Below are 27,487 nucleotides of genomic sequence, written 5' to 3' on the forward strand. Positions count from 1 at the left end.
ATCTAAGAGCTGACTGGACACAAGAGAATGTATGCCCTTCAGGAATCGGGACTAGGGACAATAGCAGCTTAGCCCCTGAAGCCCAGAGGCAGGCGAGGACCGTAAGGGACAGCTCTCCTCCCTGTGTCCGCCGCAGGAGGACAGCTGACCCGGGAGCAGGTGGAGGGGGAATGTGACAGGGCAGGAGTGGGTGGGAGAAGAAAGGTGGGATGGAGACGGGGAGAGGTGCTGGGAAGCCAGATGAAGGACCCTCAGTCACCCTCCCACTGGTGCCTCAGAACCCTCCTTCACCGTTCACAGAGGCCTCAGTACCTGGGTTCCTGGCTGCAGGGACGGCACAAGGTCTTTGATCATCTTGGCTTCTGAGACCGTGACCCCGCCCACCACGAAGAGGATCAGGAGAGGGTGGTCGCTGGGATGAGGCCGGCTCACCTGCAAAACAAACCACCATGGGCTCAAGTGGCTGGTGTTGGGGCAGAACGCCGCGCAGCTGGGCGCCTTCTCCCTTGTCCCTCCATGGGGACCCCAGGGCTGCCGCCCCCCTAGTGCAGGTGACATATGCAACGCTTAGAGACGGTGATTCATTAAGGATTGGACGTGTTAGTGGGCTGTAAACCCACTGACCAGGAAAGCCCATACCATGTCATCTTATTGTACCCCTTTGAATATTTTATTGAAGGAAAAGTTAAGGTCGTGCGGCTATTAAATAGGAAGAGAAGGCTGAGGGGCAACTTATTTATTCTCTCCTTAGCAGCCTTCAGGTCTGAGCATAAACATGCCCCTTCTTCATGACAGAGCTCTGTTAACTTCCTTCAAAGAGCTTGCCACAGCCTGTGGTTATTGGACTTGTTCCTTTGTTTGTTTCCTTATTGGCTGTCTCCTCTTCTAGAATCGGGGATCTGGTTCACTGCTGAATCCTCAGCTTACCTAGTGCCGTTTCTGGTACCTGGCAGGTGCTCAGTAAGTTTCTGTGGAATGGATAGATGGTCAGAGTGCTAGGGAGCTGGCGCTGAAGGGGTAAAAAGATGCACGAGCCCGGCACCTGCCCTGGAAGCTTATCGTCTAGCGCAAACTTCATGCCCTTACCTTCTGCGAGCCAACCTTTGCTGGGCACCTACTCTACATGGGATGGCCCACTAGATGTCGTGGAGAATTAGCCTGATGCCTTATGATTTCACCAATAAGGCAAAGTCTTATATACCAGAATGAGAATGACTCACAGGACCCCTCAGGAAATGCAAAATGAGCCCCACACAGTGACTAACTGATGGGCACAAGAGGGAGTTTCTGAAGACAGTATGTTTTGAGCCCTACCTGGAAGCCAGAGCAGGTTTGGGGAGGAGTGGGCAGGAGAAGTGGTGTGACCCAAGTTCTAGAGGCAAATGGTTACCCACTGGGTGGAAGAGGCGGGCAGGGGGTGGGGGCAGCGGCCAGGACAGAGCAGCTTCACATCACTGCAGGAAGCATGCCCCCGGCTCCCAACATGGTCGCCTCAGCCCAAGGCAGGAGACACAGGCTTTGAGTCTGCGAAGGGAGGGTCCACAAAGGCGGGGAATGTACTCACTCATTCACACTAACTCCCAAACCATCTTCCCGCACAGACAGCCCCCAGGTCAACATCTTATTTTAAAAACACTTAAAAAGGCAACACATTCCATGTTTCCAGTATATAAGTTACTCTTTGGCTTCTGGAGAAGAAACACAGGATGGAAAAAAAGGAAGGGAGAGAGCGCGAGAAGGAAAGAGACAGGGAGGGGAAGGGAGAAGGGGAGAGAGAAAGAGAGAGATCTCACCTTTTCCAAAACAGGTGAATACTGGAAACTCTGACCTTCAGGAAAAGACTGACTCCTCATCCCAGCCCCCCTCCCCGAGCTTCTTGCCCTGCAGCTCTCCTTCCCCTGGATTGCATTTGTTGGCTGCTTTCTTCCAAGTCACGTAATACATACCCAGGACAATCCTGCTTGTGTCCCACTATTCCCCTGAAGTCCCCATGGCCATCATATGCAGGAGTCAATGAACACTACTTTGTCTTCGTTTAACGGGCCATTTCTGTGGCATCTGTCACAGTTGATGACACCCTGCTGGGCTACTCTAATAGCACTCTGTTGGTTGTTCCTTCTACCTTTTCTGATTGTTTCTTCTCAAATTTCTTCACAGGTTCCTTTTCTTGGTCTGCCCCTTTATATGTCCATGTTCCTTTGGGCTCCATCTTTGGCCCCTGACTCTTCTCACTCACTACATCACCCCTGAAGGATCTCACCTACTAATTCACCTTCAACAAGGTTTGACATCCTTCCCAAATCTATCTCCTTAGCTTGAACACCTCCACTGAGTTCCTGTGGACTTGCTCACCTGGGTGTCTCCCAGGACCCCTAAACTCAACAGGCTCCAAATCTGATGCATGATCTTACCAAGTCTATTCCTCATGTTGACTTTCTAACAGCTTCACCATCTTCAAGTTCTCCCAAGCCAGACACCTGACAGTCACCTTGGACTTCGCTCTCTTCCATTTCCCAGATCTTAATTGTACCCCCTCACATTTGTGGATCTCTCCTTGACTTCCACTGTCCCTATTCCGGTCAGGCTCTCATTCTGTCTTCCTTAGATTACTGCCACAGCCTTCTGGTTTGTCTCCCCATGCCAGTCTGGCCGTCCCCCATCTGTCCTCCTCATTCCTGCCTGAGGAAGCTTTCTAAAATGCAAACATTTATTGTTGACTCTAGCGAGCACTCTACTAAACATTTCTGTGCATTATCTCATTCAATCCTCAAAATAGCTTTTGGGGGCAAATACAATCATGGCTGCATTTTACAGGTGGAGAATTTTAAGCTTATACCCAGTAACTCAATTGTGGCACAAGGGGCCATGCTCTGAAACACCCCTCAGCTCCATCAGTGCTTGCTCTCTCCATGGGTCTTTGAGGATGACGTGCGAACTCCTTCATTCAGCATACAGGGCTCTTTCAGTGTGGCTTTGCTTCATGTCTCTATTTCCATCTTCCATGCACACTGTTTGTTTGCTGGAGCCCTTCACAAGAATTTGAGTCATGCCTGACTGCGTGGTATTTGGGGTTTTTTGAACATTTTGGTAAACATATGATGCTTGATTGAACATTTGCACTGAAAATTGCATTTATCACAGTGTTCGGTTTGATTTACTTCCACAAAGTAAACAAAGCCATCAAAACACAGAGAGCTGGCATCCTGGAGTCCCTCTCGTGCCCCACTCTTGTCACAACCTCACCAAGGGTAACTCCCACCTGGACTTCTGATACTCGACATTGTACTTTGCTTTTTCCACTTCTCTCTAAGTCCTGGAGATTCTCCACGCTAGTAAGAAAGATCTGTGGCCCACAGGCATTGGTTGGGACCACACCGGTGTGCTTTGGCTTCTGTCCGTGCCCTGGCTCTACAGTTATTCAATAGTTAAGGACCCGCTCCTTCTCTTCTTTACCTCCTTCCCTCTTATTCTCTTTAAAGAGTATCCTCTCCTCTGAAAAATTGTCTCTCCCTGTCTCTTGACTCCTGCCCCGTGACCCAAATCTGACCACACCTCTGCCGTGGCCTTGTCAAATTGGACTGCTGCTTATCTCCTCTCCTAGAGTGCGAGCTACCGGAGGGGAAGGATGGATCATATTTATCTTGGAATTTTGGCATTTTGGGCTTTGAGCACAGACCTTGCTCATGGTAAACTTTCCACAAATGTTGCATGAATAAAATAAATGGACAGATGAATGACGAAGACCCACAGGCTAAATGGAGATGCTCTTCTTTTCTTAGAGATCTTTTAGAAACTCTTTGCTTCAAGTGTGATTTTTCCTGGCTGAGGAGCTAACCTGAAGTTCCTTCCAACCCTGCAAATAACTGTTTCTCACTTGATCCTGGAACAGAAATACAACTGGCTCCAGAACTTCAAGTGGGACAGTATGTTCCCAAAGACATATGCTTTCCATAAGAGAGTCTGGGCTCTGAAGTACACTGCTGCGAGAATCTTGGAAGAATGTATCGAAAGATGAAAAGGAGACAAAGAACAGTAACAACAAAGAACAATACCCTGGGGCCAAGGAGTTGAGGGAATGTTGGGTTTGGTACACATAAAAGGGTCCCATTAATGCACGTTGCTGTTTGCTAGTTTGGTTTCTGTTTAGATTTATGTTTTGATACCAGACTTCCTTCTAGAACATGTCCAGTGGGCAGGCTATTGGGAGGTGGAGTCTTTAAAAGTCTTTTCCATCAGAATAACACATTCTTTATAATCAGTCCCACACTGCTGCATCCCGGGTGTCTGTGAGTTCCTGGTGTGAGGCACGTGGAGGATGAAAGATGTAAGCATCCTGACTGCCATCGCAAATGCCCAGATTAATAAAGCGAGTCAGACTCTGCTCTTTCACTTTCCGAGCCTTTGCTGGCTGTGATTTCAGACATGGGTTCTGGTTAGAGAAGACAGTTTCTCTCCACCATCCATCTACTGGAGCCTTCGAGGCATAGGCTGTGGGAACCTTCTCTGCAGCTGTGGGCCCCGAGAGCTCTTTGATGTCCTGATTGGTTTCGATGAGCGGGGTTTCCTCTGCTTCCAGTTTCTCTGGCACGCTCCAGGAGTCCTGGGAATCCTGCTGCCGATTCTCCTCCACTTGGTTTCTCTAAATGTGTGACTCCACTGTCCCCAGCCCAGGCAAGGGTCAGGCCCCCATTCTCCAACAACGGCAGAGCCTTGGAGAAGGGGGAGAGTGCAACAGGAATTTTGGCCTCAAAGGGCACTCGGCCCTGAGAACAGCGGTGCCGACTCTGAAGATGGTCTGGCAATGGCTTTTCTCCCCACAGAAATTAGTAAGAGCACTGCCACTGCCACCCATCACTGCATGTCAAGCACGGTCCTTTTTACTCAATTACTCGTCCGTTCAACAAATATTTAGTGAGCAACTACTACAGGGCCTGATGCGGCTCTAGGCTTCAGGGATGTCAAGAATGCAGCAGTGAACGGATCAGACCAGACTCCCTGCTGGTGTAGAGTTTCTCTTTCAGTCAGGGAGGATGACAAAGTATGTAAGCAAACGTATGTAAGGATGGAAGGTGGGAAGTGCTCTGGAGGAAAAGAAAGCAGGGGGTGGGGTGAGCAGGACACGATGTGACATGGAGAATCTGTGAAGTGGGTAGAAGCTCTGTTTTATAGCTAGAGACAGGGAGGCTTGGAGGGCTGAGTAAATTGTCCCCAGTCTCCCAGTCAGTGAGCTGGAGGGTGGAGACTGAAATCCAAGTCTGTCTCACTGCAGAGCTAGACGCTTTCCACACCTCCCCATTTATAAACAGATTCTTCAAACTGAAAGCATTTTTGCTAGCTTTCATCTCTTAAGGCTAAGCTTCTCATTCCTTAGCAGCATCGGTCAATTAGCAGGTTCCTGGTGGAATTTCCACGTCGTGGAAGGTCTCCACTTGGGTAGTGCCACTCTGTTGTTTAGCTTGACCTCCCTGCTACAGCTGCTGTGGTGGATGGCTTCCTCTTTCTGGAAACTTCCCCCATCCCCTCCAGTTTCTCCCCTGCATCCCTGAACTCTCCTTAGAGGGCTCCGCTTGCCTGACCTGCTCCATGACAGGCTGTATCCCTGACTGCTCGGACCTCTGGCCCCTGCTCTTCTCCTAGACACCCTTCCTGGGTGACCCAGCCCCTGCCCACGGTCCATGGCTCACCTGCAGCCGTGGCCCCAGATTGCTCCCATTGGCCCAGTCTCTGCGGAGCTGCAAAGCTAACTCTCAAACACAAGTCCTCTTGCTCTCCATTCCTGTTTCTCAGTCGGAGAGAATGTTAACACTGTTCATGCAGTCACCTAACTCTAGGCCAATCACCCCAGGCGATATCTTCTCATCTTCCACATCCGAGCAACACCCCGTCCTGTGGAACCCGCCAGCACTGAGCCCCTGCCCTCACGCCCCCCACCCTGCTTGAGCTCCGATCACCTCATCTGCCCACCATCCCTCTGCAGCCCGATGCGGATCTGGCCACATTTCCCCCCACGCTCACTGCTGCTGGGGACACCTTTGTAACATATAAACTGGTTCTAGATTCCTAACAACCATTCAATGGCGCCTCAGTGTTTTGGTCAAAACTCACACCTCTAGCCTGTCCTGACCTGGCTTTTGCTTATCCCTTTGGCTTCATATTCTTCCACTCCCCAAATCTGCCATCAGCTCCAGCCCTGGGAACCATGGCATGGGTCACTCTGTTCCTCACTCCCACGGCGCTGATGGTACTCCACTCTTCTGGAAAGCTCTCTCTGACTTCCGGCCTGACTCCCCCTTCTCTGTGCCCTCAAATCCCATCTGGCACACCACTTCTCTCTCCTCCCCACAGTCCTCCATTTTCCTGTCCATCACCTAGCAAGCTGCAGGCCACACAAGGTGAGCTGGGCCAGGGCAGGTGGGGCACCTAGTTTGTCTCTATGTCTTCCCTGCCCACAACAGTGGCGAGCACACAGAAGACGCTCTCAATAATTGCTCACAAGCAGACAAAGTTTGTAGACTGCCCAAACCAAGTTTTTGTTTTTGTTTAATGATTCCAACCGTGAGAGTCCATCTCACTAGAACTGATGGATCATATTTAGCTAGTGTTAGACACAAATCAAGCCTTACCTCATAGGATGGAGCACAGTTAAGAAGACGAAAATAGAAACAACGGTGATAAATAGTGTTGCAAACAGGAATTCCAGGATGTGTGCTGAGTTAATCAAGAAACACCAAATGCTGGCCTATTTTCTTCTTGTCAGAAATGCCATTAAGTATAACGGACCTACGCCAACAGTTCATCTCTCCATCTTGTTTGCTTATGTAAACAATGACGAGCTGAACGAGATGATCCACAGGCATGTCCAGCTCTTACAGTCCAAGGCTCTGACAGCAAATCTCACCTGAGGCTCATCATTTTTGCCCTTCATCCCCATGGCAGTCTTCTCCCCTTCACTGTAGGTGCATCCAACCCACACGTGAACGGTCTCCTTTATGCCTATGGTTGTGGGGTACGCTCCTGGCAGCTATGCAGCTGCAATGTGATCCTGCCCCTCAGCCACTGTTGACTGGTTTGGGAAAGTGCTGCTCACCTCAGTTGGGCCAATTCCAGATCCTTCCCTGGGAATCAAGACTTGACTGAAGTCAGATGAGGCTCACTCAAAGCTGAGCTCTTAAGAAGAACCAAGGGCTGTGGCATCACGACCCAGCCGTTCATTCAGTGCATACTTCCTGGGCACCTGCCCTGTGCTGGCTGGTGTGCTTTGCATCTTCTGCAGGCCAGAGTGAGTCCCAAAGAACTGTCTGGTTTCCTGATGGCTTTTCTAGTTCTCAGTCCCCATCCATCCTGAGGCCCACCACACTACTGCCCTGAGTTCCCCGAGATCCTCCTCGGTCTTCACCATAAATGATTCACAAGAAATGATGAAGTCGTGCACTTTGTTGGCATTGTCACTGAAAGAGTTTCAGTTCCGATCTCCTCTCACAACCAGCTTTGCAGGGCCTGTTGAGCGGCTACTCCATCTCCCCTGTGGACCCAAGGTGAGGGAGCTCTCATATCAATTCAGAGAAGGGTCCAGAGGCAAGCACTGGGTCTTCTCTGAGTCTTTTTCACAAATCTTTTAATTTTTTCCATTTAAGCATGGCCACATAGGAAATGGAACAACAGCAACAAAAACCTTCTTAAGAAACATACATAAGGGGCGACTGGGTGGCTCAGTTGGTTAAGAGTCTGCCTTCGGCTTGGGTCATGATCCCAGGGTTCTGGAATCGAGCCCCGCGTTGGGCTCCATGCTCAGCAGGGAACCTGTTTCTCCCTCTGCCTGCCTGCCTGCCCACTTGTGATCTCTCTCTCTGTTTTAAATAAATAAATAAAATCTTTAAAAAATACATAAAAGGAGGTAAAAGGGCCTCACGCAATTTCATTAGATAAAACCCACCCCCTCCTCATGCCAATTCCAGCAGAGAAAACATCTTGACAAATCATGTCCTTTAGTCAAAACAAGTTGGGGGCCAAACACATGGAGTAGATATAAAGTATGTTATTTTCAGGAGACCGAAATCCAAACCACAAATTCCAGAAATGCATTTTAAAAGTGCTGCTTATTAGACACGCTAGTTTTAAATTAAATTAACGTTGAAGCGAGGGGGGTAAGGTATGTTTCGATTTATTTATTAGATCACTATCAAGCTTTCCTGTAAGGAGATCAAGGTGCTCCATGCACAAGCATCTTGGAGAAATGCTTGGTTGTTTGAAGAATGTCAGGTTCTGCCAAAGCTGTTTCTCCCCAGTTTGATAGCCCCCCCTCCAAGGCATTGCCTTCTGAGGCCCACAGCTTTATGTGGCCAACCACAAGTCTATGCTCGGCTTGAGGAGGGCACTTAGCGGACTTGACACACTGTCTCAGAACCATTCCAAGAATGGTCTTGTGGGCACACTTGCTCTTCTCCCCAGCTTGGCTGCTTCACCTTCTAGGGCCTGACACAGTGAACCCGGGAGAGGAAAGTCCTGTAGTGTCTTATCACGCAGGAAGATTTTGGTTTTGTTTGTTTGTTTGTTTTTGAGATTATATCATTTAAAAAAATTATGGCAAACAGGCAGATCTTTCATTATCGAAGCTTTTCTGGGAGCACTTATTGTGAATCCGGGTCAAGAGCATGGGAGGATTTTCTGTCCTCCAGACTGGAAGGAAAACTCTTAGAATTTGTCACACGCTGCCCGTCAGGCTGGACAGCCAAGTGCATATTCAGGCCGAGTGCAGATTGTGTTTTCCAAAAGTGGCCATGACAATAACTTCTGCTCCCTTTCCAAGAAGAGAGTAAGTTCCCTCTCCTCCAACCCAGGTGGGTATGGGTGTCTGCCTGGACAAACAGAGCACTGTGGAGGGGATGCTACATGACTTCTGAGGTTTCCATCTGGCTCTCTCTTAGGACACTTGCCCCTGAACACAGCCACCATGCTGTGAGGAAGCTCAGGGCGATGGCAAGAACTGCGTCCCTTAGCTCATGGGCCAGGCTGGGCTACCAGCTGATGAGCAGCATCAACCTGCTGACATGGGTGCCACCTTGATGGTGAGTTGCTCTCTGTTGAGCTCTGCCCAGAGTACAGGTTCATGAGCAAAATCAGTGATCAACAGTATGTTAAGTCAGTGTTTTGGGATGGCTTCTTACGCAGCAAGAGATAACCAGAAGAGATGGGGATGGAAGACTTCTCTGGACAGCCTTTATAGAGGAAAGCACATGAAAGCAATGCGGGAAGGAGATGGTAACAAGTGGCAGTAGGATGCAGATAAAGTTCCGACTTTAGTAAGGGCAAACTCCAGTGGCCTTGACTTCCCTCTCACAGAGCTTTGGTTTGATGCAGAGACTCTTAGACATGCATCTCGCATCCTCTTCTCTCCACAGGCCTTAAAGCAGAATGGAAGATACTCTCTCCTGATGGCTTCCCTCCGTCTCAAAGACATAGCTCCTTGGGAAATCGTAGTTATTCCTCAAAGCCCTACTGACTGTTCTTCTCTACATTTATCCCATTTATTTTGTTCAAGTCCTGAACACATGAGCCAGAGGTAATGTTCCTTTTCACGTTCTATGGTGTGGTGGGAAGAGTCAGCATGGAAGCCCAGGTAGAAACAGAACAAAACGCCTCTCCGTTGGGGTGGTGGCATGGGGAGGGCTTTGTGGCCAGTCCACTGAGACTCTCCCCACCCCCTGCAGACAGATGACACCCCCTGGCAACTGAGAGCAGATGCCTGGCAGCTGGGGGCTGAGGAATGGATTCTGATAGCTGCTGGGAAAACACAAATTCTCCCTTTTTCTGAAATGCATTACTTGGAAACCTCTCTTTGAGATCAGTCTCAAGGGGCCAGAGTATTTCTTCGTGAGTCCTAACCCCAGGGATACGAAGGCAGAGAAACACAGCAGCCTAGGATGGCTCCACACCCGCGTTTCCTAGGCAAAATCTTCCTCAGGACAGTGACGCTTCTGATCAGTGAAAGAGCTGCAGCAAATACTCTGCAGAGCGTAGAAGGGTAAGGATGTGTCGCGGTTCATGGACCAGTAAAGGAAAGCGCAAGCCGCTCGTCTCCCACAAGGGAGGCTCCATATTGGCCTGACACTTGCATAGTCCATCAGCATATTAAAGACACCGTGCCCTCGGAAGCAATTTTTTTTTTTTAAAGATTTTATTTATTTATTTATTTGACAGAGAGAGACACAGTGAGAGCAGGATCACAAGCAGGGGGAGAGGGAGAAACAGGCTCCCCGCGGAGCAGGGAGCCCGATGCGGGGCTCGATCCCAGGACTCTGGGATCATGACCTGAGCCGAAGGCAGACGCTTAACGACGGAGCCACCCAGGCGTCCCCCTCGGAAGCAATTTAATTTGTTGTTTTATCCAGTGTTTCCCAAACATATTTGGTCACAGGATCCTTTTGCTATGGGGACATCATGGGACATCGCCGGACAAGAGCGAGGCGGAGAGCAGGGAGCAGGCAGGTTGGACCCCTCACCGTGCCCCCGGCCAACGTCGGACGCGGCCGCCTGACTGGGGAAGCGCCCAGGGCCTGTCGAGCGGCCTCACGGACCAGGGCCTGGAAGTCCAACCTTGTTACTTTAGCCTCTCCTCAGGGCAAAGTCCAAGCTCGTGAAGGAAGGAAGGGGATGCTCACGTGGAGAAGGTTTTGGAGACCACGTCTCGTCTGGAAGTTTCTAGGCAAAGTAGCCATCGTGAAGGGCTACTGGACAACCTTGGAATTATGTGCAACTGAGGAGCCCCCACACGCTTTTAAGAAGCTGATCTGTAATACATTATTTATAAAAAAATAATAATAATAAAGAGGGGGAAAATCCAGGAGCCACACGGAATAACAGACAGTGCTAAGTGGAGGCAGCAGGAAGGAGACCCGGGCCGCCCCTGCAGCCCGTTTACTGCTCTGTCTCGAGTCTGACTGTCTGGCTTCTGTCCTCTGGCTGTGTGCATGGACCAGTTTTCCTGGCATATGCATTTACTGAACTCTGAAAGGCCAGATCTGCTATGTAGATTAATTCATGATTTCAAAGACGCTTTGAAGCAGGCAAAACATTCTGTTATTTCCAAGAGTTATTACAACTGAAGTCCTGGCGTAGACTGGGAGGCCAGTCTGTAATCTTGTTTAGATTCTTTTAAATTCAGAAACGTTGTAGTGAGTTAAAAATAGATCTCATTTGTGTACTTTTCCTCCTTTCATCCCCATGGCAAAGGCTGTTCAGTCATTTTGACCTCTCCTTGATATTAGCCAGAGAAAGTCTAGCACTTGGCCCCTGGGATGGGAGTCCACTAGGCTAAAACAAAAGCCATTTTCAAATGGATTTGGGGGTGATGTGAGTCATGTGACTGAGCAGAGTTATTCATTATTCTACATGAGTTCTAGAATTAAGAGCAAGAGACCATCATTAAGACCTACGAATAGTATATGGATTAAATGAAAATGTGGGCCAAGGAGGAGAAAAGTTTTCATTCACACTATCCTAGGGGGCTTATATCCTCACATATCAATTGAAAAAAGACCATAGCGCTTAGGTCAAAAGAAGCTGGAATATCAGAAGGCTGGAAGGTCGGGCTGCTTATAACCAAAGTTAAATAAAGATTGCACCTGATTTCAGAAGAGCCAAAATACTGGATGTTATCCTATATGGTCCTCCCCAGGGTGAATGGGGTGTCAGCATTTTCATGCCCAGCACAGACATCGGTACAATCAGGATTACCTCTTCATGGTTACTTTACCTTCATAAACATGCTGAATCCAGTTTTAAGGAGATCAGTGAGGCCTGAAGACATGTGTTCAATATCCACTGGATCTGGCCTCTCAGGATTAAATATTTCTTCCACAACCTGCTTCAACAATGGCTTATAGGATGCCTGGAAAGACAAAATATTGTGCTGTAAGTTAAAGGGTTTGTTTGGTTTGTCTGGAGAGACGATAGCTTTATCTGCACCAAATGAAGCAAAACAAGTTTATTTTGACACTGAGCAATAGCTATGATTTTGTGTGTATGAAAAGGCAACTATAACAACATTGGTTTTTGGGGTAAATTTCACCCTAATACCCTAATGCTATTTTTGTTCTTATCCCCTTCTACCAGCAAATATCTCTTACTGGAGCTGTAATCCTAGTAGGACTACTTTTTAAAATCTGGGTTTAAAGTGACAATTTTTTGTATATGAAGAATACTGGAAAGCAAAGTATTGTCATTTGCGACAGACATGAAGATGCTCTCCAGTTTTCCTGAACGTTCTTAGAATTATGCTTCCCTCTACTAGGAACTGGAATGTTTCCATACAATGTACCGTCACGATCCAAGCCTAAAGCAATCCCTTCTTCCTCTATAGAGCTCAACTCCAAGTAGGACTTGGCCAGAAAACAAAGCAAAGATGCCAAACAGGAATCTGACCAAGGTCAGGGCTTAGAAAAAGCAGGCCACATGGTACCATAAGAATTCCAGGAGAATGAAGTTGATGTCGATTTGTTACAGCTCCCACAGTGTGAAAAACGATGCATCTATGCATGTTCAGATAATATGTGGAGGCAGCTTTTTCTGACCAGTGTACTTTCTGGCATGTTCCCCACTCCTCTTGCCTTGTTCTCCTTCCTACCAAGCTCTTCCTCCTCCTCTGCTCTTCCCTCCCCACAAGCTGACCACCTTCCTCCCAGGTCTCTGGCTGTCTCCGCTCTCCAGTCCCACAGGGCACCTGAGTTTGGAGCATGAATGCAGAGAGAAGAAGGAATGTCTCCTCTCCACACACTCTGGTGATTATTACAGCCTCGGAAAAGCCAGGTTCCAACAGAGTCCTGCCCAGATGTTTTGAACTCTTTGGCTCTTGTCACTGGCCAAATCTGTGACCTGCCTGCTATTTCAATAACCTGTTGAGGCTATTGGGTGAACTGACTTCATGTCTGCCTTCATCTTACATTCATCTTACAAAAATGACATCATACAGTCATTTTTTTAGTCTTTACTCCAACTTTCTTACTTAAAATATTTTAGAAATAAAGCAGGGTATAAACCATCAAAATAATAAACACTTATTTAGGGGTGCCTGGCTTCTCAGTCGGTAGAGCATGTGGCTCTTAATCTTGGGGTTGTAGGTTCGAGACCCATGTTGCGTGTAGAGATCGCTTAAAAATAAAATCTTAGAAAAACACAATTATTTAGCTAGAATGTCATGTGCATTTATCAGGGATAAAATGCAGGGAGAAAGAGCAACTGTTCAGCTGAGGGGTGCAGCCTTCGTGTTTATTAGTCCAACCGACTACTGCATACCCAGAGATCTCACAGGTAAATACGCACAGAAGGTAGAGCACTGAGCAGGAATACCATTAAGACAGAAATTAAAACAAAACAAAAACAAAACCAAAAAACAAAGCAAACACTATGATTCAACCTTCCCCATTCTAAAGCTATATTAAGACAGATTTTAAAAATTTATCATACAGGCATAAATGGAGAGGTCTGAAAACATGCACTTTTGATGAGGCCGTGGGGAAACAGACACTCTTATATATTGCTGGTGGGCGTGCAAATTGTTGCAATCAGCGTGGAGAGCAATTGGGCAGCACCTATCACAATTACAAGTGCGTTTGACCTGGCGATTCCGCCTCTAGGAATTTATCCTATAAATATGTTAACATATGCAAATGAGACCTATAAAAGGCTGCTTATTGTTTGAAATAGCAGAAGACTGGAAAAAACTCAAGTGCCCATCAGAAGGAGCAGATTAATAAATGGGATACAGCCACAGGAAGAAATGGCACAGAAGCCAATAGAGAAGCTCTTGTGTTGATCTGGCAAAAAGCAGGATAAAGTGTGGGTGGAAACAGCAAGGTGAGGAACAGTGTGTGTGCTGGGCTGGCATTTATGTAAAATGTGTCACCGGGGATTTGGAAGTTTGTATCTGCTGAAATGTACAAAAGATCCCATTGTGATGGGATTTACAGAGGCTGCCAAGAGCAGAGATCCTGGAGTGGAGAGCAGGACAAGGGACAAGGGTGGGGGAAGACTTTTCAATATATCGCTTTTCCAAAAACAGTTAAAATACCACTACAAACAGCAAGAATGATCTGTTTTTTTTTTATTTTTACTTGCTAAAAATTAACAAATTATTTATGCACAGAAGAGACTGAAATAAAACACACCAGAATGTTAATTAGGGCTATCTCTAGATTCTGGGAGTAAGGGACATTATTTTTTTCTTTTTCCAAATGTTCTAAAGTTCACAGGTATACTTCTGGAATCTTAATATAATCCAATAAATATTTTCAATGTTAAAGAAAAATGAGGTCATGGAATGGTCTCTGAATTTTGCACATCATCTCTCTGAGTAAACTGTCTCGAGAGCCCTTCTGTCACCTCAGCCTTTCTGGACATTGACTCTCAACTTAAACTTTAATCTCTTTAAACTCTTCCCCAAACAGAAATCCTTTGACCAATATTCTGCTAACTTATCAGCATTTCATCAGTATTCATCAGCTTCTTCCTTAGTAATAGTATCTAGCTTTTAGCAGGCACATTATCCACCAGCTAAAAGATTTGATTCTCCAGTCTCCCTTGCAGCCGGGCACAGCTGCGTAACTAAGTTCTGGACAATGAGATGGAAGCAGGAGGGTAGTGGGACTTGCAAATGCTCTTTTTTCAAAAGGGAAGGGGCTGCTCTTTCCCTTTCTCTGTTCTGCTGCTTGGAACATGAAAGTGGTGCCCAAAGCGCTGCAGCCGCGGTGGAAAACAGGGCTATTCCTTAGAGATGCTGGAGCTGAGAGCTGGAAGCAACGTTGGCCGGTGATGGCTGGTGGGGCTGCCAGAACCCTAACCCGGACAGACTAAAGCCACCTACTTGACATGCCAATACAAACCCTCCTACGTTTAAACCTTTAGCTCTCGGATCTTTGTGACTTGCAACTGAATGAAATTCTAACTGATACGAAATGCAAAGGGAAGATAAAGAAATTGGAGTGCTGCTTGGCTCAGCCGGTTGAGCATCCAACTCTCCATCTCACCTCAGGTCTTGATCTCAGGATTGTCGTGAGTTCACGCCCTGTGTTGGGCTCCATGTTGGCCATGGAGCTATGTTAAGTAAGTAAGTAAGTAAGTAAGTAAGTAAATAAATAAATAAATAAAGGACCATGCCTTCCTTCCAGGAGCTTACATTTGTTTATTTTATTAGCCTATATGCAGTTATATAGAATAACTTGAAGCAGAACCCCAGAGAAATACACTTAGGCTGTCATGGTTAAGAGAGGGGAGAGTATGTCCCCCAACCTACAAAAAACACAAGCCTGTTGCTCTCTGAAGAATGCACTTCCTGCAAGGAGGGAGAGTGGTGATGGTAAAAGGAGCTCAGACACAGGAAAAGTCTGTCATCCAGTTAAAATGCTAGACTAAGTACCTCCTCTGTGCAGGGAGCCGTGGGCCGGGGGTGATGGTTTTCTCCAGTGCAGTCCGGGGGCCCAGGGGAAAGAAGGAAGTGTGGAGGGACTGGGGATCTTGTCCTCTCCCCTGCTCCACTTTCAGCTAAGCTCTGGGCAACAAAGTACCCAGGACAAAATACCCACTGAGCTGGGGTTCCCCTTGGGGGTGAGCAAGATTTGGAAGGGCTAGTCCCTTAATAGGTTCATTCTTGGGATTTTGTGATCCTTGTATACCATTGGGGAAGGTTGTAAATCTTTTTTATTTTATTTTTTTAAGTATGTAGGTAACATTTAGAGTGGGGAAAGAAATTACAACTTCAATTCAGAAAGTAACAGAGAACAAACACATCACGTAATCCAGAATAATAACATAAATGCTTTCATTAATTAACTGCCTGACGTGGCCCCATGATACTCATTTCTTAGGTTTCTTGGCTGCATTCTCTCTGATTATCTTTTCGTTTGACAGCAATTTAGAAAGTCATTTTCTATAGAGATGTGATAGTGATTAAGCTATTGTCTCTCAACTCCAAGCCCTGTCTTCTGTACTTAGTTCTGTGACGCTAGCCTGCCGCTCTGCAAACCACATTTGTGCTCTGCCATCTAGACCTGGCAGATTCTGCCAACAGGGGGCACTAGAGGGCTAGTGGAGGCAGGAAGCGCCAGCGAGACCGTGCTCTTCCCTGTTTATTTGCTGTTCCCACCAGCATCACCCCAGCAATGGCTCCTCACTACTGGACGCCGTGCCCTCTCTCGACTTCGAAGTCATAGGATCCAATAAATTACCTTCCTTGCTTAAGCCAGTTTGAGCTTTTTTCTTTTATTTTCTGTTTTTACTTGTAATCGGAAGCACACTAAACTACATATTTTACTGAAGAGACATCGATAGGTTTTCCCACTTAAACATATAGAAGAAGACCTCTAATTCTTTACTAAAACAGTGAAGCACAGAACGACGAAATAACATTGTCCATTTAAAGAGCACAATTTGGGAAAGACTTTCTCAGGCATAAAAGCAGCACTGTGGCCTCATGACTTCTTCGAAAACACATTTCTTACTTTTTCCAATGACGGTTTTTAATGATGAGAACCTTTGGCTCCTTCCTCTCAGCCACTTAGGTTGCATTGCTTTGTGTTCCAAATCATGTCACTGAAATGTGATTGGAATGCCCGCCTTCAGCAATAGCTTCTTAGATGAGAAAACTCTGACTGTCATGGAATTTTCTATTTAGCCAGAAGCCACCCACTTCTCAGCAAAGGACCACATAGACTGGTGATCGGGGAGGCAGATGTCTTCCCCTAAGGCTCTGCTCAAAGTTCTCCTCATTTGTTAGGGAGGGCTGGAGGGGAGATCAGTTGTGTGGTTTGCTCCAACATTAAAAGAGTTGGGCAGAGTAATTTAATTTTCCTATTCAAACATTTTCTGTCAGTTCACCTTTGGGGGGTGGGGGGGAGGAATAAAAAACACAGACAAATTTGTTCTTTCCTTTTCCTGCTGGCCATTTATTTCTTGCTTATATCACAGCCGGTGTGTGCAGACACTAAGGGGTCTCTGCCCCACACAACTGCCCAGGTACCCAGGCTCCTTCTATCGAGTGGCTCCCCCATTCCCAGGGCACTGGAATCCCACGCGGGAGCTTCGCATCTCATCGGCGAGCATGCAGGATTTCCAGAGAGACTTTATGGGCTCAGCCTGAAAGAGATCTGTATCACTTCTACCCACTGTTCATCGGCCAGACTTAGCCACAAACCTAATTTACTCACCAGGGAATCTGGAAATTGTGGTCTAACTGTACCGAGGAGGAAAAGGAAATGGACTTCAGGGAACATATAGCTTTGTCTCTGCCACACACACACACATCATAAAGTCGGTATTGAAACATTAATATAACTGGCAAGTTGCATGTTATAGGCAAAGGATTATTAAACCCTTTCCCCCTCTTCTGCATAAGAATTTGACCTTTGGTTAACTTTCTAGCTCTGTTTCCCTGGAAACCTGATAAGAGAAGAATGTCGAACTGTAGCCAGGCAAGATGGCTTACGATAAAAATGACCCCTGCTTAGTAAATTGCATTAGACTGGAGAGAGCTCGGAATTTTTTATTTATTTGACAGAGAGAGACACAGCGAGAGAGGGAACCCAAGCAGGGGGAGTGGGAGAGGGAGAAGCAGGCCTCCTGTTGAGCAGGGACCCCGATTCGGGACTCGATCCCAGGACTCCAGGATCATGACCAGAGCCGAAGGCCCACGCTTAACGACTGAGCCACCCAGGTGCCCCTAGAGCTCAAAATATTGGCCAGAGAGCCAGAGCTTTGGGCTTCTCTGAGCACGATGACTCTCGTGTAACTGGGCATGTCCCTTGGAGGAGCGCTGGGAGCTATGTCCGTGGAACTGTTCAGAGAAACTGGCTCCTAGAGGATGTGAAGTTTTTAAGCCAGGAGACTCCTGCCCACCGCCCCCGCCCCCCGAAGTGAGTCTAGTTCCCTCACTTCTGAGCTGTTACCTTGGGACCAAACCGAGTAGCTCCTGGGTTACAAGGGCTACCCCAGGGAAGAAACACGCCTGCGGTTCCCTCATGGCTAGCGATGTTCCTGTCCCAGGCCGACTGGCGCCAAGTGCGGGCTTTGACCCCATAGCGGACTAATCCATTAGGCACAGAAGGCACAGTGCCCAGAGCCCACAAGACTTTTAGGGGCCCATGGAAATGCATTAGTTTAAAATCAGAAGGGAAAAAAAATGAACTTTTAGGTCAAAGATAATGTTTTGATATATAATATTGTCTCTGTACCAATGCAATTGTACAATATAATTTTTAATTTTTTTATTTATAGAGGAAGAGGTCCATAAAGGCAAAAGTGAGTAGGACTATGAAACCATCATGTGGCCCTTTATGACAGTTTCATGAGGATAGCCTGAAGGTTTGGTAGAGCCTAGCGAGATCCCTGATTGGCATTAAATATGAAAAAGTTGACATTTCAAAAAAATGATCTTATACCAGAAACTTTCTCTTTTTACTTTAAATGGCCAGTATCTCTTCCAGAACAAACCAGATTTTTAAAAACACTATATTTAATCAAAATATGAAGAAGAAAATATTTGTGTCTCTGTCTCCAGTTACTCTTTTGTGGTGGATATAATGTGTGAGGAGGTCTAGAACATTCTTTTATTGACCTGATTCTAGCTCTTGAACAAAGCCATTGAGTATAGCAGTAGTTTCTGACATTATACATAAGTCAGAGACAATTTCTAGAAACCAGTCTAAACTCCAACATCTTCCTGAATTTGGCGCACCTTTAAGATGGTCCTAGATAATCAGTTTCCAAGAAAACCTGACCTACGCCCCCATCACTCAGCGTTGCTGCCCTTGGCTTTGTTGACTGGTGTTGGTGCAGCCATGGGCCATCTCAGTCCTATTACTGAAGATGCTTATTCCTTCTCTGCAAAATTGATTCTAATACTCTTGTAGAGAGAGTATTCATTTTGTCTCAATCCATGACTGTACAGAAAAACATCTGTTCAAAACTGCTGATGGCTTTGGCTGTTCCATGGCTCATTTATTTTTATTTTTTGCTTTACTATCACGGGTTTTTTTCCCCTTTCATCTTCTTAAAGGAAATGGTTTGCTCTGCAGATTAAAAAGTGGTTCATTTGCCTATCTGTTCATCCATCTATCCATCCATCCAGCCATCCTTCCTTCAAACCAGAAGCAGATTACTTTGTAAAATTTTGAGTGTAGTCCCTTCAACTTCAGTATGAAAAAAAACCTAAGCCCAAAGCAATTTACTAATTTGCTTGAGATTCACACAGGCAGTTAGAAGTGGACTACAGGACAGAGCCAAGTCTCCTGGTTAGTCTCCAGTTCAGTCCCATCTTGTGTTGCTTCTTTCCAAAAGGGCACTAGCAGGTCTGGAGTGAGGAAGATAGAATCAGGAGGAAGAAGAAGAAGAGAGCTCAGCACTTGGAAAAGAACAGCCAGGGCTGGGGATTGTTGACAAAGAGATGGGACCTACAGACTGTTCAGAGAGCCATATTTCACCAGGCACCAGATGAATTAGGCCTCCTTGGGCACCGCTGGTTCCAAATACTCTTGTTGAGCCTGCCAGAGGCACAAAAGACAGTACGCATCTGTGGAAAGTTTTCTCCAGCCCAGCACTTTGAGACTTCTGCCAAAGCAAGTCAGGCAAGAGTCATACAGTATTTTTTCTGAAAGGGCACAGAAGCTCTTTGCCCTGAGACATTGGCCTAATAGCCTCCTGATGCTGCCGCTGAGGAAGAGCGGCACATCAAACACTGTGGCGTTTAGGGAGGAGGTTACGCCTCCCATTAAACTAGAACATTCACAGCAAGAAACAAGAGCATAAGAAGACTTGCTGCACAGGCAAAACTGGGGGCTCAGGTTTCCACTCAACAGTCTATGAACAAACACAACCTTTCCAAACCAACGGGCGTCAGTAATAAGCCCTTACCAATAGTTCCGTCGCTTGAGAATGACCCCCCTTCTATGAGGCCCATCTCCTAGCAAAGGAAAAGGTGAAATGCTACAAAAGAGGCCTATTTTGCTCTTCACTGCAACTGTTACAGCAAATGCTTACATAGTGCTGTCTTTGTCAGCTCCTGTCCTTTGCATGTATCAACTCACCTGTCTTTGAGCATCTTTATGAGGGAGGTATTATTATTATTAGCTCCTTCGTACAGTGGAGGAACTAGGCACAGAGAGGTGAAGTCACCTGCTTAAGGCCACACAGTTGGTAGGGCTCTGGACCTATGAACTCAATGCTGCTATGCTGGGCTATGAACCCACATGCTGCTGCTAACCTCTGTCTCACTAATTAAGAGCATAAGAAATGCCACTGTGGATAAGACTCACAGTCCAGAATCCTTTCATGCATCCATCCATCCATCCATGCATCCATCCATCCATCCATCCATTCACCTGCCCACCCACCCACTAGGAGGCAAGCACTGAGCTAGGCTCTGCAGATACACCATGGTGAACAAACATGGATGCCGTGTCCGGCATTGGTAGTATGTTCTGCAAGTCAAGAGCTTCAGTGGTGGCCTCATGATCCCCATCATGCCCACTCTCCTGGCTGCAGTAGGGCTGTTTCCCTTGGAGGGCCAGGTGTGTGGTGATTTTTTGGGATCATTTCTGGAGAAGCAGTCTAGATCCCACCCCTCCAGCTCTTCCAGAGACTTTATATGTACTCAATGTCTTGTATGAAATCATGTTCTCCTTGACATGAAGAGAGTGATGTTTGCTTTCTGGGCTGTGGCTGACACACTTTCTCAAACGGCTAAAGGATGGAGGTTAAAGAAGAGGTGCCTCAAGTGCTAGCATGGGTGAAAGGAGTGGTTCTGAGAGGCAGCCTGTGCTCCGGAGTAGGAGAGAGGGGTGCCAGAAGGGCACATGGGGCAGGTAGGGGCCCCAGGATCCAGGGGAGAGAGCCTAAATTTGTAGCACTGGTCAGAGCTGGAACAGGAATCTGGAGCTGGACCACGTCTAGTGCTTTCCTGGGTATCGCAGCGAGCCCAGAACATCTCAACTAGACGCTGTGTAGAAACAGCACGGAGCTAGATAGAAAGCACACTCTCCGAGCCCCCCACCTTCATGCCCCGCCAGAGCCTCAGGGCTGAGGACCAAGTTGGGAGAAGAGATGGACAGAAAGTTGCCCAGTCAAGGCCCACAGTTGGACTCTGAATCTAGTCTCGACATTTGCTTTTTTCTCATTATACATACTTTGCATGCCCTCAAATTCTCCGATATATAATAAAAATATATGTATTGCATTCAAGATGCCCCCAACAAATATTCATTAAGCATGCACTATATAGAAAATGCCACTCTACACACTGAGGATATGGCAGTGAATAAACCAGATCAAAATTCCTGTCCTCACTGGGCTTACATCTACGATTGAAAACTTTAAATTCAAAAATTATCAAAAAACCCAAACAGGTAAAAATCACTGATAATCCCATCAAAAACTCTTTCTCTAGCCACATAAAGCAGGAAGTCAGAGTTCCTCCTTGTCCATCCAACCCTGCACACCCCCTACAAGGCAGCCATTATAAAGTTTTCCTTAATTTTTAAAGACTTATTAAATATACATACCCATATGTTTTTTTTTTATTTTCCAAACAAAAATAGAAAAATGCTTGACAGAATGATCTACATTTCTTTTTTCCACCTAACAGATCATAAACCTCTGTTTTAGTCTGAGTTCTCCAAGAAGCAGAGCCTGAGCCAAGGATTCACATAGAGTCCTGCTAAGCACGCTTGGAGTTGTCTCATTCATTTTAATGGCTGCACAACATTTCAGAGCAAGTGTCTGTATCATTATTTACTAAATCCCCTTCAGATACACACATACTCCCCACCTTGCCCCTACTTCCTGCTCACTGGCATTTAGGATTTTCAGTTAATGGGTCGATGTCATTGACTCACTGTAAGAGAGTATATACAACAAAGGAAAAGTTCATTTTCTGAAGGCAATGGCTGCAGGACAGGGTTCCGAGGTCTGGAGAAATGACAGTGTTGGCAGCAGGGAGATTAAGTCTAGGAAATTTATCACTGTCCTAATTATGCCCAAGATTTATGGCTAATGCATGTTTATGTGAATTTGGCTAAATTGGTCACAATGATAATCATAAAACTGAAAAGAGCTTATTAACTTAGTGGTTTCTTTGCATTTTGCCAACTATAGCAGCCACTTGCTTCTTGACATTCTTTGGTCTAAATCTCATCATAAATCACCAGTTCTATGTCTTCTAGACTTAGTCCATACTGCTGTATTTAAGACTGGTGATTTCTTTAATGGCCAAACTACATTCGATGAATGATCTGAGTGACTTTATCTGTATTTCGTGGTGGTGGCGTTCTCAGGTCATTGAACAAAGGATGGGAATTTATGTTACTAAGTTGAGAGCCAGCTTCCAAAGCTTCTTTCATATGTTGGTGGGTGATTTCAGATGCCCATCAGCACCATCAATCAGTACTTCTAGAGCCTCCATGAAATCCATGGTATAGCGGGGAGGAAGTTTCGCAGTGGCAGCAAAAACCTGGCATCTGGCCTTGGCCACCTGTGGGTCTGTGGCAAGTCACGTGGCCTTCCTGGCTTACTTCTTGTGAGGATCAAAGGACAAGCCCAATGGGGGAGCACTCTTCAAGTATCAGCTACTGTAAGAATATACGGGAGGAAGAGTCTGGATCTGGCTAGGCTACTATCGCAGATAACCTTAGCTCTCGTCTATATGCCCACCTTAAAGGGTCAGCAACCTGACGCTGAACCCCTCACTAGGGCAGAGTCCCCACTAACAGCACATTCAGCTCCCCAAGCAGCCGTAGCAAACAGAGTGGATTTTACTGAGATTTCATGGGGAGATGAAGGAGAAGATGCTTGCACACACTCCACGAATGATTTTTCCCGTCAGAAACATCTGTTCTTCCTTCAAAGCTATCTTTGGCCACCAGGAACCTTAGTTGTGTCTCCATCCTTGTCCAACAGAGACTGCCCAGCCTCAATGACTCCAGCCTCTCTTCACTCCTTAAGCTTCCCTTTGGGTCTCTCTGGGGTCCCTCCCTCACTGAGCTTGTAATCTTGGATTCTCATACCATCTTTCTACTCACTGTTCAAAACACCCTTCTGAAGTTCCCGCACTGCCCTTAGGAAGTGGTGGGGGAATGTTAAATAACAAAGGTTTTGTTGTCACAAACTTCTTTTTTCCTTGCCATAGTATTATTAGGTAATTTTGTTCTATTGTTCAGAATGTTTAGGGAGTGCTTCGATCTAGAAGCTTGGGAATCACAGAAGGCCACAGCCCCTCCCCTGCACCCATAGTAACTAGGGCCCAACGAAGTAAAGGGACTTTTGCCTAAGGTTACCGAACATGTGACAGCTGTAGAGCATGGCTGGCCCCCAATCCGGTGCTCATCTCCCTGTATCAAGCCTATAAGTGCAAATGAATCAAGAGGCTTTCACATTCAGGGGAACCCAGAACTCTGAACTGGAAGGGTGCTTGGAGTTCATCTAGAACAAATCCTTCGTTTTAGAGAGGCTAAGATGGAAATTGCCTTTTGCGGTCTCTGAATCCTAAAAATACAACACAGATTAGATGGTTACTTTAAAACATATGTACTTGCCTGGTGGGTATGATTTCCAGGAACATATACAGACTTAAACTGTTTCATGAGATTCCGAGCTCCAGCGATATCCCGAAGCGAGGCGAAGAGCTCATCTGCAGCAATTTTGGATTTGTGAAACGTCAGCTTAATTGAAGAGTCACAGCCTGAAACAATCCAGAGAGATTTTCTTGAGTGAACACATCCTTAAATTAGGCTTTAATCATGACGGCTTGAGCTCGATGTAACGCAGTTGGATTTTTTTTTTTTTAACCCTATTTTGCCCCTGTTGTTCCCCAACTGGGTGGTTTTAATCCTCCACGAGCAATGAAACATACCAAGTGTAAATGCCTTTGACAGAAGTAGAACTCAGAATTGCCTGGGATGGCAGCCACTGGCTTCAGTCCCCACACTATAGAAGCTTCACAGAAAGAAAGCTCCCCAGGGTCTGCTATCCTCAGAACATAGCTGTGGGAAAATAGAGAGAGACACAAAGAAAAGTACCAGAGAGTGCTGTGATGAACCTCTCTTGCTCGAATCCTACCAACAGTTTCCGGGAAATAGAAGACCAAGACTGAGAGATGATAGAACTGCTCCGGGAACAGATCTTACTGGGATGGGCATCTGTCTAATGTTCTCACAAAGCATATGGTGCCTTTCAAAAGGCAGCCATTCAAAGCTGGTAACACACAAAGAGGACCTAATAAGAAGACTATTCTCGGCAATGATTCTATTTTTCTTTGACACTTATAATAGCTGGATTTCTTCTCTATCTTGTTAGAAGCCTATTCAAAAGAGAAATGATCATGGGTAAGTCAGAAGTTTAAAAAACAAAGTTCCAAGATAAGTTTTTTGGCGGTCTCAAATACTCAGATACGTTAACTCATTCATCCGCAGGGCACCCTTTTGAGATAGGAGCTATTATCTTCCCCATTTTAAGGATGCAGGAAGCAAGGTACAGAGTGGTTGGGTAATACGCCTGTGAGCAGACCCTGGCAGTGCTCTGCCCATATCTGCTCAGTCACCCTGGACATCACTGTAGGTTTGCGGAACAGTTCTTGTGTACTCTGCTTCCTACCTCAAGTACCTGCATGCCTATCTTTCTATTTGCCTCTGTGTTTCTGTCTCTGTCTCTCTTCTTGTCTGTGGGCTTCCTCTGGTTGTAGAAGCATGCTTGGCCTTTGTGTGGGGCAGGCTGGAAATCCTAGGAAGTCAGCATTCATTGGAACAACCCAGATTTCTCATTCCCTGGGGGAACAATTCCAAACTGTGGTCTCCAAAGCCTTTGCTCAGTCCCAGAAGGATGGAGCCCCAGTTGCCCACAAAGATAACTCACTCACTAATGTCCCTTTATTGGCTTTCCTTCCTTCCCTGGCCCACTTCCCTATTTCCTGACTATGCTGCCCGAAATATCTTTCCAAATACAATACTTGCATCCAAATCCCTGTCACTGGACACCAGAACTTCCACAGGTGTTCAAACACACACAGCCTGGATCCTTTTTTGGGAGCCTGTATTCTTTTTTGGGAACAGCTTTATTGAGATGTAATTCATATACCATACAAATTAAATACCGTACGGTTAAAGTGTACAGTCCAATAGCTATTAGTATATTCACATAGTTGTATGACCATCACCACAATCCATTTTATAATATTTTTATCACCTCAATAAGAAACTCCATACTTGTGAACTTGTCACTCCCTTTTTCCATCCTCCTCCTTGTCCCTGGCACCACCAATCTGCTTTCTGTCTCTATGGATTTACCATTTCTGGACATTTCATATAAATGGACCCATAGGACATAGGATCTTTTGGGACTGGCTTCTTTTACTTAGCATAATGTTTTCAAGGTTCATCCAAGTTGTAGTATACATCACTACTTCATTTCTTTTCACTGCTGACTAATATTCACTGTATGAATATACCACATTTTATAGTTGCGTTCATCAGTTGATGGGCATTCGGGTTATTTTCACATTTTGGCTATTATGAATAATGCTGCTAGTTTTATGAATTTTTGTGTAGACATACATTTTCATTTCTCTTGGATATATATCTGGGAGTAGAATTGTTGCCATAGAGTTGGCAACTCTGTGTTTAACCCTTCGAGGAACTGCCAGGCTGTTCTCCAGCGTGACCCCACCATTTGACGCTCTTCCCAGCAGTGTAAGAGGGTTGCGATTTTTCCGCATCCTCAACAATGCTCGTTATTACCCTTCTTGATTGATCCTAGTGGGTGTGAAGTGAGGAGAGGCTTGTTGATTTTGACAGGGAGAAATTGTTTTTAGGGAGTAGAGGTAGATCCAAACAAGCTTAAACTAAAATGGAATGTATCTAAAGTATATAGGGACATCCAAAGGAGCCTGACTGTAGCAGACACAGCCAGGTGGCATGTGAGTACTTGAACTTGTACCCTTAATTACTGTGGAACATTATATTATAATTACTCTTAAAGGGAGGGCAAAATTCTGAACTGCCTTTACCTACAACACATCTGACACTGAATGTGTGGGTCTTTTCCCCACACCAATCGATTCTCTAATTCTCTGGGCACCAACTGAGTGTCCTACAATTCAGTTCAATTTTGACACTAACTACACAGCATTAGCGCAGACCCCGCAGTTTAAGGGTTCAGGCCCATTTCAAATGTCAGTTGCAAGTCCCAGATGGCCACCTGCTCTCCTGACAGATCGGCTCCCAACTGAGGGTTCCTGTGACGCCTTCCTCAGGTTCAGTAATTTGCTAGAACAGCTCACAGAACTCAGGAAACTACCTCCTTTGCCACAGAATTTTCCCTCCTATTGCCAGTTCATTACAAGGGATACAACTCGGGCACGGTCAGATGGAAGAGAGGCACAGTGAATGTTAAGGGGAAGGAGCTTGGAGCTTCCATGCTCCCTTCAGGCGTTCTACCTTTCCAGCACTTTGATGTGTTCTCTAACCCAGAAGCTCTTCCAAGCCTATTATTTAAGGGTTTTTATGGAGGTTTCATTACATAGGCATGATTGATTCAATTACTGGCCATTGGTGATTAACCCAATTTCTAGCCCCTCTCCCTTCCCTGGAGGTTGGGGGGGTGGAGCTGAAAACTCCAACTCTCTAAACATGCCCTTGTTTTTCTGGCAACCAAGCCCTCCATCCTGAAGCTGGTAGGGGCCCCAACCACTAGTCATCCCACTAGCATACAAGTCACTTCTGTCACTCTGGTAGTAGCTGTGTGACAGGGACCGGGGACAAAGACCAATATGTATATTTCTCATCGTATCATAAAAATTCCCTGACTAGTCTTTAACTCCTGGTTTCCAGAAATATCCAACTCATGTCATTAAAAAGAAAAAAATCAGTGTGGTCAAGCACGGGGAGAGGAAGCCTCCATGTTCAGTGAACTGTGGTGAGGGGAGGGAAGAGGTGGAGGGAAGTCAGGAGATCATGCGAACTCCCCAGAATTCCATGTCAAGCTTTGTGGAAAGGAGAAAGTGTCATTTTCAGAGGAGCATGTCCATAATTGCCTCCTGATTCTTACGAAGGCTCATAACCAAAAAGAGTTAAGATCCACAGGTACAGGGCATGTGTTGATATCACACCATGCTTACCCTTGGCATTGCAGCCCTAGCTCAGACAGACCAGCTTGCGCTTTAGTCAATAATCAACCAGGAGAAACCCTGGAAGGTTATGGCTTCTCACTCATTCATATAAGCTTCTTTCCTTAAACTCTCAGCCTGAGCCATTTAAAATATGGGAAATCATACCAATTATATGTAAGTGTTGGACATTCTGTACTAGTCTTTCAAGTAAAAAAAGGCATGAAAATAAGAAGACATCGCTTTTCCTAATACCATGCACAATGTTTCAATTCCTCTAAAACACGATTCAGCTAATAGGCTAAATTTTTTTTTTTTTTTTTGAGAGAGTGTGTGTGTGAGCACATAAGCAGT

The 27,487-nt window shown here is 46.0% G+C and overlaps 1 protein-coding gene across 2 annotated transcripts in view; it reads right to left on the reverse strand.

The window, feature by feature from the left end:
• Positions 1 to 27,487, reverse strand: part of SCFD2 (sec1 family domain containing 2) — a 434,776-nt gene that overhangs the window by 10,773 nt on the left and 396,516 nt on the right. For both annotated transcript variants that reach the window (XR_010409402.1, XM_045881163.3), the window contains exons 6-8: positions 23,571 to 23,716; positions 11,753 to 11,887; positions 313 to 432 (exon numbers count right to left, since the gene is read on the reverse strand). Coding sequence is in view for 1 of the 2 variants with exons in the window: in XM_045881163.3 (XP_045737119.1) it covers positions 313 to 432; positions 11,753 to 11,887; positions 23,571 to 23,716 (401 nt within the window). In the remaining variant the exon portion in view is untranslated. The remainder of the gene's footprint in view (positions 1 to 312; positions 433 to 11,752; positions 11,888 to 23,570; positions 23,717 to 27,487) is intronic.

Source organism: Mirounga angustirostris, unplaced genomic scaffold, assembly GCF_029215605.1.
Source record: "Mirounga angustirostris isolate CCGP_5_RB_7025 unplaced genomic scaffold, mMirAng1.0.hap1 SCAF_2, whole genome shotgun sequence".
Lineage (NCBI taxonomy): Eukaryota > Metazoa > Chordata > Mammalia > Carnivora > Phocidae > Mirounga > Mirounga angustirostris.